The 18,765-nt window shown below is 42.0% G+C and overlaps 1 protein-coding gene across 1 annotated transcript in view; it reads right to left on the bottom strand.

Moving 5' to 3' along the window:
• Window positions 1-18,529, bottom strand: part of LOC116970738 (versican core protein-like) — a 54,605-nt gene extending 36,076 nt beyond the window's left edge. The window contains exons 1-3 of the mRNA XM_033017214.1: window positions 16,015-18,529; window positions 12,582-12,698; window positions 10,971-11,084 (exon numbers count right to left, since the gene is read on the bottom strand). Coding sequence (XP_032873105.1) covers window positions 10,971-11,084; window positions 12,582-12,698; window positions 16,015-18,529 — 2,746 coding nt within the window. The remainder of the gene's footprint in view (window positions 1-10,970; window positions 11,085-12,581; window positions 12,699-16,014) is intronic.
• Window positions 18,530-18,765: the final 236 nt, after the last annotated feature.

The raw sequence follows: 18,765 nt of genomic DNA, 5'->3' as shown, positions 1-18,765 counted from the left end.
GTCCCAATCAACTCTCACCAATTTCCACAAATACACCAAAGAAAGCATTTTATCGGGCTGCATCACAGCATGGTTTGGGGAGGAGCTCCATCCAAGACCACAAAAAATTGCAAAGACCTTTGTGGACACAGCCCAGATTATCACACAAATGACCTCCCCTTCCATTGACTCCATTTATACCTCACGCTGCCCCGGCAAGGCCAGCAGCATAATCAAGGGCGATCGCACACCCACCACGCCCTCTTCACCTTTCTGTGAATACGCACACTTTCAGATTCAGGGACAGTTTCTTCCCAGGGCAATTGAACCATCCAACTAACAACTAGGAGAGCTGTCCTGAACTTCTTTGGAGACCCTCGGACTGTCTTTGATCAGACTTTACTGGACTTTATCTTGCACTAAACATCATTCATGTAATTCCCTTTTAACATATATCTGTACACCATGAATGGCTCAATTGTAATCTTGTATTTTCTTTTCGCTGACTGGTTAGCATGCAACAAAAACGTTTCACTGTACCTCGGTACATGTGAAAATACACTAATCTAAACTAAGTCAATATCCAATGCAATGCATAGACTGAACCACAGCAGTAGATTCAGGTTCCTGCATCTAGCCTGTCCAATAATTACTTACAAAATTCTTAAGGGGTTGGACAGGCTAGGTGCAGGAAGATTGTTCCCGATGTTGGGGAAGTCCAGAACAAGGGGTCACAGTTTAAGGATAAGGGGGAAGTCTTTTAGGACCGAGATGAGGAAAACATTTTTCACACACAGAGTGGTGAATCTCTGGAATTCTCTGCCACAGAAGGTAGTTGAGGCCAGTTTATTGGCCATATTTAAGAGGGAATTAAATGTGGCCCTTGTGGCTAAAGGGATCAGGGGGTATGGAGAGAAAGCAGGTACAGGATACTGAGTTGGATGATCAGCCATGATCATATTGAATGGCGGTGCAGGCTCGAAGGGCCGAATGGCCTACTCCTGCACCTATTTTCTGTGTTTCTATGTTCCATTGGGTGTGAAACCTGTGATCTGGATCTGACTCCTGTGCCGGCAACTGGTGTTTGGCATACAATCGGCACCACCAGCTTCACCCACGGTCACTGCTAAAAATCTACCTCTTCAGCCCTATCCAAATCGTGAGCTGCACTTCCAGTAAAGTAAGCTTATGTAACAAAAAACCTTGCAAATTAAGAGGGGTTTTAATACAAATAAATCTGTTTCCAGGCTGTAATAAAGTTGAACTAAATATCAAAGCTGGCAGCGTGCCTTCCCAATTAGTGAAGCAGAGAAGGATATAGTGCACCTCCCCCACGTCGACACAAACCTTTAATAACTCAACACCAGTGAAAGGAGAATCAGTAAAGTTCACCGGAAGGTTATTTTTTTTTTTTAAAAGGTAGTTAGTTGTGTAACAAAATAAGAAATTGTGAACCAGGTAAATATGTGTTTTTTGCTTGTACTGTGTTTTGTAAGTTTTCCCTCAATAGGGGATTCCTAATTTCCTCGAGCTCTTGATTTTAGGCATATCAGGTTTAGTGGAAGGATATTTTGGGAACAAGTCTCTGCTTCCCAAATGAAACATTTCCCAATGCATTTGTGACGGCCTGCTCTTTTATCTCGAAGCACAAAGTGGTTCCTGAGAACAGAGCACTCCCCCCCCCCCCCCTCCAGAGCTGAGATTTATAGCCTGGCCCCAGTTAGGGACCTCTCCATCATCCCACAGGAAGGAAGTGGAGTGTAACAATAAAGCCTGTGGTAAGTCTAAGAAACCATAAGTCGTGTCCAGAGAGAGCTAGTTACCTGCTATGCACTGGAGAAAGGAGGCAGGCTAAATATTGTTTTTATGATAAATGTTTAAATCTTTTCAGAACATCATGTTCTAGATTATTTAAAATGAAAAATAAATAGATCGGATGGAAATTAAAACATTTGGGCTGAATTTTAAGAATTAGATAGCATACAGAATAAATCCAAATAAAATATTAAACTAATATCCCATTGATAAGGAATGAATTTATATTAGTCCCGATTGATTGAATGATATGGAAACAGGCCCTTCAGCCCACCGAGTCCACACTGACCATCAATCTCCTGTTCACACTGGTTCCATGTTATCCCACTTTCGTTTCCTGCACACTCGGGGCAATGTACAGAGGCCAATTAACCTACAAACCCACATGCGAAGAAAGCTAATGGAATGTTGGCCTTCATAACAAGAGGATTTCAGTATAGGAGTAAAGAGGTTCTTCTGCAGTTGTATAGGGCTCTGGTGAGACCACATCTGGAGTATTGTGTACAGTTTTGGTCTCCTAATTTGAGGAAGGACATCCTTGTGATTGAGGCAGTGCAGCGTAGGTTCATGAGATTGATCCCTGGGATGGCGGGACTGTCATATGAGGAAAGATTGAAAAGACTAGGCTTGTATTCACCGAAGGATGAGGGGGTATCTTATAGAAACATATAAAATTATAAAAGGACTGGTCAAGCTAGATGCAGGAAAAATGTTCCCAATGTTGGTCGAGTCCAGAACCAGGGGCCACAGTCTTAGAATAAAGGGGAGGTCATTTAAGACTGAGGTGAGGAAAAACTTTTTCACCCAGAGAGTTGTGAATTTGTGGAATTCCCTGCCACAGAGGGCAGTGGAGGCCAAGTCACTGGATGGATTTAAGAGAGAGTTAGATAGAGCTCTAGGGGCTAGTGGAGTCAAGGGATATGGGGAGAAGGCAGGCACGGGTTATTGATAGGGGACGATCAGCCATGATCACAATGAATGGTGGTGCTGGCTCGGAGGCAAATGGCCTCCTCCTGCACCTATTTTCTATGTTTCTCTGTTTCTATGTCTTTGGGATGTGGGAGAAAACCGGAGCAGGCAGGGAAAAACCCACACACTCATGGAGAGAATATGCAAACATCACAAAGGTAGTCACAATTGAACCCATGTCTCCAGCACTGGGAGGCATTGAAAGTGAACGGGGACATTTATTTTAGTACTCTACATGTTGAAAGAGCAAATCCATCTACAGGGAATGGTCTTTAACTACTCATGATAAGTCAGAATATTGTGAGTTAAAGTCACATCATAGGGAATGTGTAGAAAGGAATTGCAGATGCTGGTTTAAACCAAAGATAGACATAACATGCTGGAGTAATGCAGCGGGACAGGCAACATCAATGGAGAGAAGGGATGGGTGACCCTGCTTCAGACTGAGAGTCAGGGGAGGGTGAGATACAAAGATAAGGAAGTATAAGGTGTGAGAACGAGTCAACAAAGGGGGTGGAGATCAAGGGAAAATGTAGCATAGATCACTGTTCACGAGCAGAAGGCAACAACAGAGATAAAATGTAATCAGGAACAGTCAGACTGGTCAGAGAACTGGAAATGGGGAGGGATGGAGAGAGTGGGAATGCAAGGGTTACTTGAAGTTAGAGAAGTCAATATTCATACCACTGGGGTGTAAGCTGCCCCAACGACATCTGAGGAGTTGCTCCTCCAATTTGTGTTGGGCCTCACCAGAGATGCTGCCTGTCCCTCCGAGTTACTCCAGCATTTTGTGTCTATCTTCACATCATAGTGACTTGAGCACAAAACGTTAAGCTGATAAGGTAATGGGTTGTTAAACTTCAGTTCCATCTACTCTTTCAGATAGATGTGGCAGATTACACAGCAGTAATTGAAGAGGCATGTTGGCCTCATAGTCCTGGCAAATATCTTATCACTTAAACACTATCACTAAAGTTGATTATTAATACACTTATGGAAGTTTCCTACAGCACAGCCGTCATATGCCCATCCAAAGTACTTTGTTGGCTGTAAGCATTTTGAGGATTTAAAAGTGCAACATAACAGATTGCCACTTCTTGTTCAACAGGTTACAAAGAGCAGTTTACCCTGATATCATCAAGATAATCATTTCCATCAATATGGTCATGTTAACACAGTGCTTGTTAGGGTGGCTTTACAGTATGGTTGGATCTTTCCAATGTATCAAATGATCCTGGCTATTGCAATTAATTGGTGCTTGCCAATAGGCATCTAATGTTATCTTTATATATAAGGCAAAGATAGACAAAAATGCTGGAGAAACTCAGCGGGTGAGGCAGCTTCTATGGAGAGACGGAATATGCGACGTTTCGGGTCGAGACCCCTCTTCAGACTGATGTCGGGGGTGGGGCGGGAAAAAGAAAGGAAGAGTCGGAGACAGTAGGCTTGTGGGAGAGCTGGGAAGGGGAAAAGGAAGGAAGGAGATAGCAAAGACTATCTGAAATTAGAGGAGTCAATGTTCATATCGCTGGGGTGTACATTGATGCAAATTCAGCCAGAACCTAGCTCCTTTGTGTCTTAGAAACATAGACAATAGGTGCAGGAGTAGAGGCCATTCGGCCCTTCGAGCCTGCACCGCCATTCAGTATGATCATGGCTGATAGAAACATAGAAACATAGACAATAGGTGCAGGAGTAGGCCATTCGGCCCTTCGAGCCTGCACCGCCATTCAATATGATCATGGCTGATCATCCAACTCAGTATCCTATGCCTTCTCTCCATACCCCCTGATCCCCTTAGCCACAAGGGCCACATCTAACTCCCTCTTAAATATAGCCAATGAACTGGCCTCAACTACCTTCTGTGGCAGAGGGCCTTCTTGTTGTCAAGTCAATGGACAATTGCATTTATATCACATTTTCACACTGCAAGACATTCCAAAGGACTTGGTACCTGTGTAAACAAGATCTCGTATCTCTTATTTTCGTATGACATTGAATACAATAATTTGGCCTATTGAATCTACACCATCTCCCAAATTAAAATGAGTGTGAAATGATACTACAATCAGCCAGGGAGCTCAGCAGCTTGAGCAGATTTTGTGGGGAAGGGAAGAAATGGTCAACATGTCCTTCATGCCCCTCCCCGACTAATGGTGCTGGACCTACCGAGTTTCTCTCGCAGATTGACTTTTGCTGGAGATTCCAGCATCTGCAGTCTCTTGTGAGATATGATGCTTTTAAAATGAATAACATTTTTAATTCCCTATTGCACACACAAGCCTGTCAAAGGTAATGAGCAGAGCTTAAAGACCACCATCTGATTTAAAAGTGGCCTGACAGACCATGTGGGTCCAATCAAGTTAGAAAGGAAATTCATTATCCAAGTTGAAACAGACAGTATTTAAAAAAAGAACTAATACTAACTAGTAGCAGCTCTTTTTGAAGAAAAATCTGAAATGTACATTTGAAAGATAGGCTTGATGAATGCAGCCTACTTCAAGGTGATATGGTCCTCAGAGCTCAATGCTTAAAAAAACAACAAGATTTTGACATACATTTTCAATTATAGCCAAACAGCAGCATTGCAGTATCGAAATTAGTGGCGTTAATTGAGGAATAGATATTGAGGTAACTCGCCTGCTCTTCAAAAACAGGATCACAAGATCTCGGTCTTAACCCCCCTCCTTCTTACCTGCCTTCTCTCCATACCCCCTGATCCCTTTAGCCACAAGGGCCACATCTAACTCCCTCTTAAATATAGCCAATGAACTGGCCTCAACTACTTTCTGTGGCAGGGAGTTCCAGAGATTCACCACTCACTGTGTGAAAAATGTTTTTCTCATCTCGGTCCTGAAGGATTTCCCCCTTATCCTTAAACTGTGATCCCTTGTTCTGGACTTCCCCCAACATCGGGAACAATCTTCCTGCATCTAGCCTGTCCAACCCCTTCAGAATTTTGTAAGTTTCTGAAAGCGAGTACAAGCCGAGTCTATTCAGTCTTTATTCATATGAAAGTCCTGACATCCCAGGAATCATCCCAGAACAAGACAACTTGTTATCAGCTTTGGAAGGGACAAATACGTTAACACGGTCGTAAGGTTGGGACTAATCATCCAGGTGGTGTCTTTGAACAGAATTCCATCAAAGAGCTCCCTTGAGTACAAACATTTGCAAAATGTTAATATTGTAATAATAATAATATCTTTTATTGTCATTGCACATGTGTGCAACGAGATTTGGGATGTGTGGCTGTGAACTGTGGTGAGATTTGTAAATGTGTGTCTGTGAGCTGCGGTGTTTTATTATCATCGCCAGCCTGTAGTGTTATCGTCTCCTATAAGATTAGTGAACCGTCATCTTGGACAAAGGAAGTCCAGCAGTCAAAACTAATGCCTTTCCACAGCACTGCCATAAAAGGACTCTGACATATTTAGAACAGCTCTTCCAATTCTGAATCACATGTGACAAACAGGCTTGGCATGCGTTTCTTAGATAAGAATCTACAGACACAATTCAAATTCGGAAACCTAATTTTCTCCTCGAAACGTAACCTTCAAAGGCCAGCTATCACCGTCTGTGTTTGCGGTGAGGTATAGAATCTGTTGTATTTGATGAGTTACACGTCTGTGGCCATCTTCTCACACCAGACAGTTATGTCTGTCCTTTGAAATACATTTTTGTCTGATGTGGTGTAAATCTGGCATGTATTGCTTTGCCCTAAGAGTTCCGCTGGGTCCTAAAGTCTGTGCTATTATATATCCCAAAGCTGGCAATTATTAACTGGGTTTAGAGTCCCACATTTAATTTATTATAGAGAAAACAGGCAACTTTTTAAGTGAGAGGTTCAGTTGTATATTAAAGAATACAAGCGTACAAAATATGACACTTGTAAACGGGCAATGTGGCGTTTCAATTCCACTGTTTTATTTTTCAGCCGTATCTATTGATACCAATAATGATATATTTTTTTAAGAAGCGTGCTTTTGTAATCTGGGAAGAGGCACTGCATTCGTTGGCCTAGTCTCCCTGCCAATATTTACAACCACACCCAAAGGAAAGATGGAAACCCTGATACATTACTGTGTCTTCGGCATCACCCAATTTAATGGAATGCTTAAGCCTCTGAGGAGGAAAAAAAGTGCAGATTTTTCTACATGTGTTGTAGTGGGTGAGGAAAGGCTTACAACTGGAAGCGTTTAAAACTACAGGTGAATTTCCACAGAAGCAAGAGATTTATTTCTATATTTCAAGTTTGCTGTCAACCATAAGGTCATAAGCGATTGGAGCAGAATCAGGCCATTCGGCCCATCATGTCTACTCTGCCATTCAATCATGGCTGATCTATCTCCCCCTCCTAAACCCATTCTCCTGCCTTCTCCCCATCACCCCTGACACCCATACTAATCGAGAATCTATCTATCTCTACCTTAAAAATATATACATTGACTTGGCCTCCACAGCCTTCTGTGGCAAAGAATTCCACAGATTCACCACCTTCTGACTAAAGAAATTCCTCCTCATCCCCTTCCTAAAGGATCGTCCTTCAATTCTGAGGCTATGACCTCTGGTCCTAGACTCTCCCACTAGTGGAAACATCCTCTCCACATCCATTCTATCCAAGCCTATGAGCCAATGTGTTTGCTACATATTCTCTCTCACTCACTGAGCAAAACTATACGGCCTGCTTTATATGAATAATAAGGCGGAAACATTGTAGCTCAATTTATGGCCAGGACATCATCGCTAAGTGTAGATTTTAACGTTCAGCAATTATTATCTATTTTGGCTCATGTGTTCGCAATACCACGATATATTTTCAAATTTTAATTCCTTTGGAGAGAATAACTAGGTGCAAATTGCTAGGTGCAAATTTGTCCATTAGTCCGCAGACTAGTTAACAGTTACAAATTATGCAACAAGGCTGATTGTATTGCAATGTTTGAATCTCAGTTAATATTATAGGAGCATTTAGATTCAAAGGCAAAAATGCTTTGGTCTCGAAAATAATTTATTGGATTTATCTTTCACTCGGTTTTCATAGGCACTGATTAAGAACCCCGTTGAGCTGGGCATCCTTCCAACATAAGCCTAGACTGTGAGTGTCAGCAGATGAATCAATTTTGGGGGCATGTCACAGCTGGGACTGGTTATTAAAAACAACAGCTTTCATTTGCATAGTGCCTGCAACATAAAAGAGAAAAAGTCTTGCACTTATAAAGTACTTTTCATGACCTCGAAATGTCCCAAAGCACTTTACTACCAATGAAGTACTTTTGAAGTACGGGCACTGTTGTAATGTAGGAAACACGGCAGCCAATTTAAGTACAAGTTTCCTCAATCTGGGACGTGATAACAACCAGATAATCTGTTTCTGAGATGTTGATTAAGAGATAAATATTGGCAAGGATGTGGTCAAATGTCCCAGGACTCTCGACTTGTGCTGATTAGTGAACGGAATAAATTCAGGTTCAGTTGAATTTCAGCATCTTTACTGATGTTTTGGGGGTAAATATCCGTGATACCGTCCATTTACGATTTGAGCCGCTGGCGTTAGAAGACCGAATCTTTGTTTTTAAGAGTATGGAACTGCAGGATACTTCAACAACATTGTGAGGATCATGATCCACACTTCTATTCATCTCTTCTGGAAAGGTCACTTCAGTACAATCAGTAGCAGGAAGCCAGATTGATTATTTTTTCTTTCCATGCACAGTGGCCCTAAGGAAATTACAGTACCCCTCTGACACTCACTTGAGATCAGTTACAGCAACAAACCCTGGTGATAAAACTAGGGGTCTGACTGGCTCAGGTCCCCGGCACGTACATTACATTCATTTAATCTATTGTGAAAGACCAACTAAAACAGTTTTAGCCATGAATCAGGCCTCTATGTACTATTGCCATGACCCTCACATCTCCCTGTATCTGTTGCACAATACATTCATTCCTGATTCCTAGTCCTTCTACCAACAGCTAATGGGAGGAGATTTTCTTTATTTGCCTAAATCTTATAAATCTTTCATCACACCTCCATGTCTCCCAGGAGAACCCCACCTTCTCCAAATCACACGATATCGCGATCTCCCACAGCTGTGGGAGCCCCCGACTGTAAGCAATCCCTCCATCGCTGGGGAACCCCCGACCCGACTGGGGATCACAGGTACTGTACCTGGAAACACGGGCAGGATCTTCCTGGAGCAACAGAGCTGGAGCTGCCGTATGTGAGGGAATCCCCGTTCCAGCGCAGGTTCGCAGAAACAGCAGGTACAGTAAGTGCAGTACCTGGGAACTACGGAGAGGCCTCCATTGTGTCTGGAAACGTGGCCCACTGGTCAGACTGAAGCGCAAGGGATTTCGGCCCCCTCTCCCTACCATCCTACTGGCTAATGTACAGTCCCTTGAAAACATCATTATATCACCGAAAGAAGCAACACTCTCATCTCCAAATGGGTTGTTAAGTAATAATTTACCACAACTTTCTCCTTGCTTTTCTGAAGCCATTTTGCTAATGGAATGTTGGCCTTCATAACAAGAGGATTTCAGTATAGGAGTAAAGAGGTTCTTCTGCAGTTGTATAGGGCTCTGGTGAGACCACATCTGGAGTATTGTGTACAGTTTTGGTCTCCTAATTTGAGGAAGGACATCCTTGTGATTGAGAGCGCAGCGTAGGTTCACGAGATTGATCCCTGGGATGGCGGGACTGTCATATGAGGAAAGATTGAAAAGACTAGGCTTGTATTCACTGGAGTTTAGAAGGATGAGGGGTAATCTTATAGAAACATATAAAATTATAAAAGGACTGGACAAGCTAGATGCAGGAAAAATGTTCCCAATGTTGGGCGAGTCCAGAACCAGGGGCTACAGTCTTAGAATAAAGGGGAGGTCATTTAAGACTGAGGTCAGAAAAAACTTTTTCACCCAGAGAGTTGTGAATTTATGGAATTCCCTGCCACAGAGGGCAGTGGAGGCCAAGTCACTGGATGGATTTAAGAGAGAGTTAGTTAGAGCTCTAGGGGCTAGTGGAGTCAAGGGATATGGGGAGAAGGCAGGCACGCGTTCAGCCAGGGACGATCAGCCATGATCACAATGAATGGCGGTGCTGGCTCGAAGGGCCGAATGGCCTCCTGCTGCACCTTTTTTTTAATGTTTCTATGTTTATATTTAAAAAAATCTAAGATGACACTCTCCAGTTCCTTCGATCTGTTGCTAACAAGGCTTTTCAAATGGTAGGTACACAAAAATGCTGGAGAAACTCAGCGGGTGCAGCAACATATATGGAGGGAAGGAAATAGGCAACGTTTCGGGCCAAAACCCTCCTTCAGACTGATGGGGGGGCCACAGTCTGAAGAAGGGTTTCGGCCCGAAACGTTGCCTATTTCCTTCGCTCCATAGATGCTGCTGCACCCGCTGAGTTTCTCCAGCACTTTTGTGTACCTTCCATTTTCCAGCATCTGCAGTTCCTTCTTAAACACTTAAAGGCTTTTCAAATGTTTCCTTTAAATATAGTTTTTCAAGAGCTTCGCCCATTAATTAATCAATGCAATCATTTAGCTTAGTCAAATGTGATCTGCCTTTCATAAATCCATAAATCCTATTTTGACCTTTGTAGCTGAGGCTTCATATACTGTACAATTAGAGTCATAGAGCTATGCATCATGGAAATAAGCCCTTTAGCCCAATCCGTTCATGCCAACCAAGATGTCCCATCTAGCCTACCCCCATTGTCTTACATTTGGCCTGTATACCTCTAAACCTTTCCTATCCGTAACCCAGTCCAAGTGTGTTTTTTTAATTCTTTTTGTATTTGCCTCAACAACCTCCTCTGTCATGTTAATTCTATCACGTAAAAATAACAATACCTGTCCCAGACTTTAAAGTGGCATGAAGCTCATTACAATGTCGATGGCCAAGTCCCTGACACGAGCTTGCCAAGCATTCAGGCGTAATGTTGTAACCTGTTTCAAAAAACTGCCACGGTATTGTTGAACACATCACGATTAAGAATTAAAATGATGAATTGCACTTGGCTGGTATTTCCTTCTGCCCCACCCACTTCTTGGCAACACGAGAATGCTGCCTTTCATCACGAACACCATATGTCGCAGATGGAAAATAGACAAGTTTTGACAGATGCACAAACTTCTGGTTCCGTTGCCTCGCTGCAAAAAATGGTATTGTTTAACTCATAACACTTTTTGACTTACCCTGTTCGCACAAAGCACCAGCGTAACTTGGCAAGCAGACGCAGCTGAAACAATTGATGCCATCTATACACGTGGCTCCATTCTGGCAAGGGTTGGACTGACACTCATCAACATCTGAATGAAATATAATTTGGTAATATTGGTCCGTGGTTAATTAAACACAGCAATGCTGTCACAATCGCTACGGCATGCTAAGCCTACTAAATGATATCATTAATCAAAGTATTCACATTGTACCTACTTCTTCAAAGTACGACTCAGGAAGTGGCTTCTTTGAAGATTTAGACCAATTTCCTCAAAACCAGAAGCAACCCTAATTAATTAGGATGGCAGTCCAGACAGGAAAATTTGGCTGACTCTCCCGAGTCTGATCATATAAACAAAAAGAAGCATTTGAAAAAAATTGATACTACCTCAGACTGTAAAAGGTCTATTTGCAAAACCAACAAAGAAAATACTGCACAAAAAGATGACTTGTGCATAAAATAATTTGGCATGGGCAGAAATGATGCACAAATGTACTTGCTTTGTAATGGAGACACAAGGAGCTGCAGATGCTGGTTTGCAAAGAAAAAAGACTTTGCTTTGCAATGTATTTTATAAGTAGTAAAAATGCATTCCCCATTAGCTAACATAGCTTTGCACATAAAATGCGGTTTGAGTTCGTAACACAGCAATAGTCTCAAACTTTGACTTAAATATGTGACTTAGAAACATAGAAAATAGGTGCAGGAGTAGGCCATTCGGCCCTTCGAGCCAGCACCGCCATTCAATATGATCATGGCTGATCATCCAACTCAGTATCCTGTACCTGCCTTCTCTCCATACCCCCTGATCCCTTTAGCCACAAGGGCCACATCTAACTCCCTCTTAAATATAGCCAATTAACTTTTTCACCCAGAGAGTTGTGAATTTATGGAATTCCCTGCCACAGAGGGCAGTGGAGGCCAAGTCACTGGATGGATTTAAGAGAGAGTTAGATAGAGCTCTAGGGGCTAGTGGAATCAAGGGATACGGGGAGAAGGCAGGCACGGGTTATTGATTGGGGACGATCAGCCATGATCACAATGAATGGCGGTGCTGACTCGAGTGGCCTCCTCATGCACCTATTTTCTATGCTATGCTAACCCCCTGCCTATCCTTCACTGATCAGAATGTGGATGCAAGTGCCAGGGAACTCTTAAATCTATTCAGCATGGAAGTGAGATTAATAATTACTGGTTGAGGTATGTACATAGTTCTAAAGTAATGTTTAAAAAAATACTTCTGTTTCCCGTTTTAAATTTCAAGACATTTTGTAATCATTTTGCACAACTAAGTCTGTAACATTTAGCACAATTTGTGCATCCAATCTCCATATGAGGAAGAAAAATTAATCGTGTGATATTAATAGAATTTACATTAAATGCACTAGGAGTTTTTCTCCTGTTTTGTTGGAAAGAGGATCCAATTGCTGCATAATGTCTGGAGCATACCTACTGAAAGTATGTTTAAAACAACATTCCTATTCTTGCTCGTTGTCTAACCAAATGTTCCTTAAACCTTTCTCATAAAAATGCTTCACGACATTGAGCATCACTTAGCTATTGCGGTGTTTACTGTTGCTCTTACCTAGTTCACAGTGTTCCCCAGTAAATCCAGGCAAACAGGTACAGATGTAACTTGTCTCTCGTGGGAAGCAACTTCCTCCGTGATGGCAGGGGCTTTCTTCACATGGGTTAAAATGTGCTGTGACAAATGCAAATATTGAGAAATGAGTAAGTGCAGTTACATTTTAACCAGCGAACTAATTCACTAAAAGATCCGAATAAAAATGACAATCTAATGACATGTCACAAACTAGTTAGTTTAGTTACATTTATTCTAACGTGTACCGAGGTACAGTGAAAAGCTTTTTGTTGCGTGCTAACCAGTCAGTGGAAAGACAATACATGATTACAATCGAGCCATTTACAGTGTATAGATACATGATAAGGGAATAAGGTTTAGTACAAGGTAAAGCCAGCAGGTATGATAAAAGATGGTCCAAGGTAGACTAAAATGCAGGAGAAACTCAGCGGGTGAGGCAGCATCGATGGAGCGAAGGATTAGGCGACGTTGCGGGTCGAGACCCTTCTTCAGCCTTCGCTCCATAGGTGCTGCCACCCGCTGAGTTTCCCCTGCATTTTTGTCTACCTTCGATTTTTCCTGCATCTGCAGTTCTTTCTTAAAGAGTCCGATTAGGTAGATAGTAGTTCAGGACTGCTCTCTGGTTGTGGTAGGATGGTTCAGTCGCCTGATAACAGCTGGGAAGAAACTGTCCCTCAATCTAGAGGCGTGCTTTTTCACACTTCTGTACCTTTTGCCGGACGGGAGAGGAGAAAGGGACTGACATTGCATTAAAATCGATGAATGAATTTGTTTGTAAGAATGCTTCTCAGATCTAGTTCCTATTTACTGGAGTATCAATTTGGCAAATTGGTATTAATTAACCTGACACCAAGGGGTTAATAAATTCTTTTTTTTTTACATGGCTTTTCTTCAAGAGGCACTGACCAAATGTTTTTTGTTTTAATTTAGGTTGGCTAGCTATTAGCAGCAAATGTTTATTTAAATGAACTAAGTGCTAAAGTATTTAAGCATTTGTACTTGCATGGGTTTTATCTAAAATTCCTACTTTGGAGACCAATTTTTAGGTAGATTGTCTGAAGTAATATTTTAAGCTTATCATGACACAGGAATAGTCAGTATCCCACATTGATTCAAGAGATTTGAAGATGGTAAAAAAGTGGGAAAAAATGACTGAGGTAGAGGGTGAATTCAGTTCAGGCACCGAGAGAGAAATGGTGAAAGAAAAAAGATATCAGCTTTGGCATTAAAAAATCAAATAAATAATTTGTAACTTGAAGATTCCTTTTGCTTCACATTAACTGGAATCTAGAAGGATGAGAGGGGATCCTACAGAAACAAATGACATTCTTGAGGGATTGGACACGCCAGATGCAGGAAAAATGTTCCAGATGTTGGGGGAGTCCAGAACCAGGGGTCACAGTTTAAGAATAAGGGGTCGGCCATTCAGGACTGAGATGTGGAAAAACGTCTTCACCCAGAGTGTTGTGAATCTGTGGAATTCTCTGCCACAGAAGACAGTGGAGGCCGATTCACTGGATGTTTTCAAGTGAGAGTTAGATAGAGCTCTTAGGGCTAACGGAATGAATGAATATGGAGAAAAAGCAGGAATGTGGTACTGATTTAGGTTGATCAGCCATGAAGGGCCGAATGACCTACTCCTGCACCTATTTTCGATATTTCTATGTTCCTTTTTTACAAAAGTATTCTCTCACTTTTTCTATCTTCTATTTTCGGCTCCTAAATAACGTCCAGTAATATTCCTGACACAGAACCACATCTTTCCAGCAGCCTTTTTGCAGCCGTCAGGTTTGTACAATTTTCTTTGTGTTTTTAAGGGACATTTGCCAAAAAGGGCAACTTTCAAATTTCTCTGTCGGCATTAAGTGCCAACAGTGTGGGGGAAATGTGTCAGTATTCCTGGTTTGGTTTGATGGAAGGCATTGGTTTAATCTTTGGTTTGGGAAGCCTCTGTTGAATCAATTCTGAAATCCCGAGCCACCAGACCTCTAACAATGTTGAGTTTACACATTCACTAGCTTGGACATAGGAACATAGAAAATAGGTGCAGGAGTAGGCCTTTCGGCCCTTCAAGCCTGCACCGCCATTCAATATGATCATGGCTGATCATCCAACTCAATATCCTGTACCTGCCTTCTCTCCATACCCCCTGATCCCTTTAGCCAATAGGGCCACATCTAACTCCCTCTTAAATATATCCAATGAACTGGCCTCAACTACCTTCTGTGGCAGAGAATTCCACAGATTCACCACTCTCTGTGTGGAAAAAAAAATTCTCATCTCGGTCCTAAAAGACTTCCCCCTTAGCCTTAAACTGTGACCCCTTGTTCTGGACTTCCCCAACATCGGGAACAATCTTCCTGCATCTAGCCTGTCCAACCCCTTAAGAATTTTGTAAGATTCTATAAGATCCCCCCTCAATCTTCTAAATTCTAGCGAGTACAAGCCGAGTCTATCCAGTCTTTCTTCATATGAAAGTCCTGCCATCCAAGGAATCAGTCTGGTGAACCTTCTCTGTACTCCCTCTATGGCAACAATGTCTTTCCTCAGAGACCAAAACTGTACATCTTCCTTTAATCATTTCTTTCTCACCATGATTCCCATCCAGGCACTTCACTAATTTTAATAACTTTCCTGCGTGAATTAAAAAAAATAATTCATTTATCTTTCCCCTGTCCTGTTCCTTTTTAAGTGGTGGCCTTTTTGCAGGACCCTGCAGTCCTGAGATAGACTTGTCAGACCTCACTGACTTCTGTTTCTCCATAGATCCTACCTGACTCTGCACAGTCTGCTATGTTGAGACTTAGCTGAATTTTTGGTATGTGAACAGTTAAATGAATCCCTGTGATTCAGTTTATATAGGACAATCAAAAGCTATAATTGGCATCATGTATAAAAATCAGACAAGCAACCAGCTTAAAAGTCCCAAACTATGATTTCTAAGAGGCAAGTCCACTTAATAGGTTCTGCTGCAGTTTCCATCAATGTTACACCTAGACTATATTAGGTACTTATGTAAGACAAAACTAATTCTACTTGTGTGCTATTTTTGTTAAGTATTTCATTTGGCAGAGTGGTCCAGACCAAAACTAAAGTTTCTCTGTAAAACAAAATGGGGATGTGAATGTATAATAAATTCTGAAGCAAGAGTCTTTCCTGCAGCGAGCACTGATTAGGAAAATAGTGATGTAATTCCTATTTTCCGTCTTTTCCAAATACCCCACTCCTGGTGAATGAGGCTCTGCACTGAAATGGCTCTTTTTGGAAAATGCCCTTTAAAAACACAAAGAAATATAAACTACCTACAAAAGCAAAGTGATATTTATTCATAACAGATTCCACACCATATTTTCTCTGCCTCACCATTTAGTATTAAAAATCGGAAGAATAAAATATTCGACGTTATATTTCATACCTGGAATATGAACAGCCTCTCCATTGTCCGGCCCGCTTCCAGGTATATGTTCACCGGTTTTATTAAAGTCCCAATAATCAATATCAGAAATAATTGCCGGATGAACTGTTGATGCCACCATTGGTTCCGTCATTTTGATGTCAGATTCTGTTTCAGTGACATCGGTGCTTCTTGCCAAGAGTTTAGGGGCTTGTGTTAACCTCCGATCTTCTGATCTGTCAGGCGGTGATGACGATGGGGTAGTCAGGATTTCCATTAACTTTGTTTGCCTATCAAGTGACACGACTGTCGTATTTTGGAGATCCTGTTGTTCCAATGTCTTCAGCTTCCCTGTCGAGCTCTGATATATAGAAGGGGGAACTGTTGTGGCCCTGGCGGCTTCCATTACATCCTTTTCAGCTTTACGTTCTGTAGATGGCCGTAAAGATGAAGTACTGACCACGGTCTCTTTAGAGATCTCCACATAGACTTTTTCTGTCGTTGAAGCCTTTACATCTTCAAGTGTGACTCCTTGGGAATCGATTGTTGTTCCAACACCATGTTCTTTAGCAGGTCTCTTTGCTTCATGCAAAGACACTTCTTGCTCAGTTACCATATAGGCTGTTGTTTGTGTTCTGAGCGATTCTTTCTCAAATGTTTCAAGGGGAATGGAGTGTTCTGTTGACCTTCCCATTTGTTGCAATGTCACATCAAGTTCGGATAAAGCTGTTGTATCATCTATCCCCTCCTCGGTCCTGCTGCCTGCCATTTGTGAAGCCGCTTCATGAATCATAGTCGGCAGCGTTATTATCTGACTTGCTCCTGTATCCTCACTTGTTGACAAACTTACCGATTCTTCCACTTTCATTCCCAGTGTTGTGGCTTGTGTGCCTTTCAATTCTTCATCCGGCTTTTCGTCAGAGACCCTCTTTGTTGTATGTTCTTGTTCACGAACAAAACCTTCAGCAGGCGATGAGATAAAACTATCCGTGGATACCTCCACAGGTGTTCTGGGTCTGTGTGTCAATATTACCGACTGCTCTTCAGCTGTGGGCACAGAAGTCGATTTCATGGACAGACTTTTTCTAGTAATCATTTCAAAAACAATTGCAGATGAGGTGGGTGTAGATGTGGCAGCTTTAACTGGCATGTCACTAAATATTTTACCTTCAGTTCTTACAGTGCTATCTCCATGAAATTCATCTTTGAATGTACCAAAGGCTTCAATGGGCATGTCCTGCTCAGTTGCGGGCCGAACACTTGAGTACTCTGTACCATTGACCATTAAGTATGTTGAGGTTTCTGAAAATGTACTTGGACCATCTCCATCCTTCAGAGTAGTCCTCACAGTTGCTGCGAGCATCTCTTCTTTACCAGAAACGGCTTGTGAAACATTCTCCTTTGTATCTTCAATGAATGAAGTGGACACTATTTCTTGAGAGGTGTCTGCAACTCTTCCTGGTACAATTGTGCCCATCAAGGTATCCTTCTCTGTATGAAGTTCATGCACACTTGGTCTGATTTTATCAAAGGAAGCCATTGTACTGACTGTTTGTGTTTGTTCCTGTGTTACTGTCATTAAAGGTGTAGACAGATCTCCTGATCCATCAGCGTCTGTCTTAATGAATTTACTCCAGTCTTCAGTGTCATTGTACTTCACTTCCTCAGTTTTGATCTTTTCCAAACTTTGCGACACATTATCCATTGGTAGATGAGTTGGAGACACAATTTTTACTTCAATTTCCTCTCTAACATCCTCTAAATTTCGATCAGCATCAATGATATCATCTGATTTTGTGGTGGTTCTGATTTCCTGTTGGTCCAGAATGCTCAACCCACTGTCCTTCCCATTAATATAAATGACACTAATATATTCATGAGGACCATCAGTACTTTCATCTCCCGGCAGTTCATCTACATCATCGCTGGAAATTGTTGGTGACCCTGGTGTCTCAACTGCAGATTCCATTGTACCCTGTTGATCCTCTGTCAGTTTTTCTTTACCATTGCGTCGTATATGGCCATATTTCGTACGATCTATCTGACCAATCTCAATGCTCTGAATGATTTGTGTGTAATTTAAATGACCGCCATCTTGGACGCTTACCCCATGAACCACCCGAGGCTGAAAACCATCTTTTCCACTTACTGTTAGGACAGGAGTTTCAGTAATTTCCGCTGTTTGGTTGACGTGAATACCGCTAACAACTATTGGAGGTTCCTTTGATAAAATCACTTCACCGGTCAGATCAGGGACATAAGTAGTAGCAGGTTGGATGTCAGACTTTACCTCTGTTAAATTAGAAGAACTCGTTTCCTCGGTAAAAAAGACGACTGTTTCTCTGCTTCCCTCATGAACAGCCCTCAATTGCTCCTTGGGAGATGTTGACTGCCTGTAGTAACCTTCAGTTGCTTGCAATTTTGGTTCACTAGAAAGTTCAGTTTTCTCTTGTGGTCCTGCAGTGAAAATGGTTGGCTGAACCTGTTCACGTAATGGGACACGTAATGGGACAATTGTGCTTGAGCTTACTTCCATCGAATCTTTAGTTATCAGCACTGTCCTCTCAGTTGAGTCTTCTTCACTTGTACTATCCGCTCCTTCTTCAGAGTGTTCTGATTCTGAAGTCTGGCTGAGTCCACCTTCCACTCCTTCAGTACTTTCTTCTGACACCAATGTTGGCGTAACCATCTCAGGCTTCCGCTCAATCATTGCTTTCTTGCTCATATTTGCAATTTTAACTAAGGAATCTGTGGATGGTATCACTGCTGGTT

The sequence above is a fragment of the Amblyraja radiata genome, chromosome 3 (genome assembly GCF_010909765.2).
Source record: "Amblyraja radiata isolate CabotCenter1 chromosome 3, sAmbRad1.1.pri, whole genome shotgun sequence".
NCBI classification, from domain to species: Eukaryota; Metazoa; Chordata; class Chondrichthyes; order Rajiformes; family Rajidae; genus Amblyraja; species Amblyraja radiata.
The sequence above is the reverse complement of the archived record's forward strand: the minus strand, read 5'-3'. Positions and strand labels throughout refer to the sequence as shown.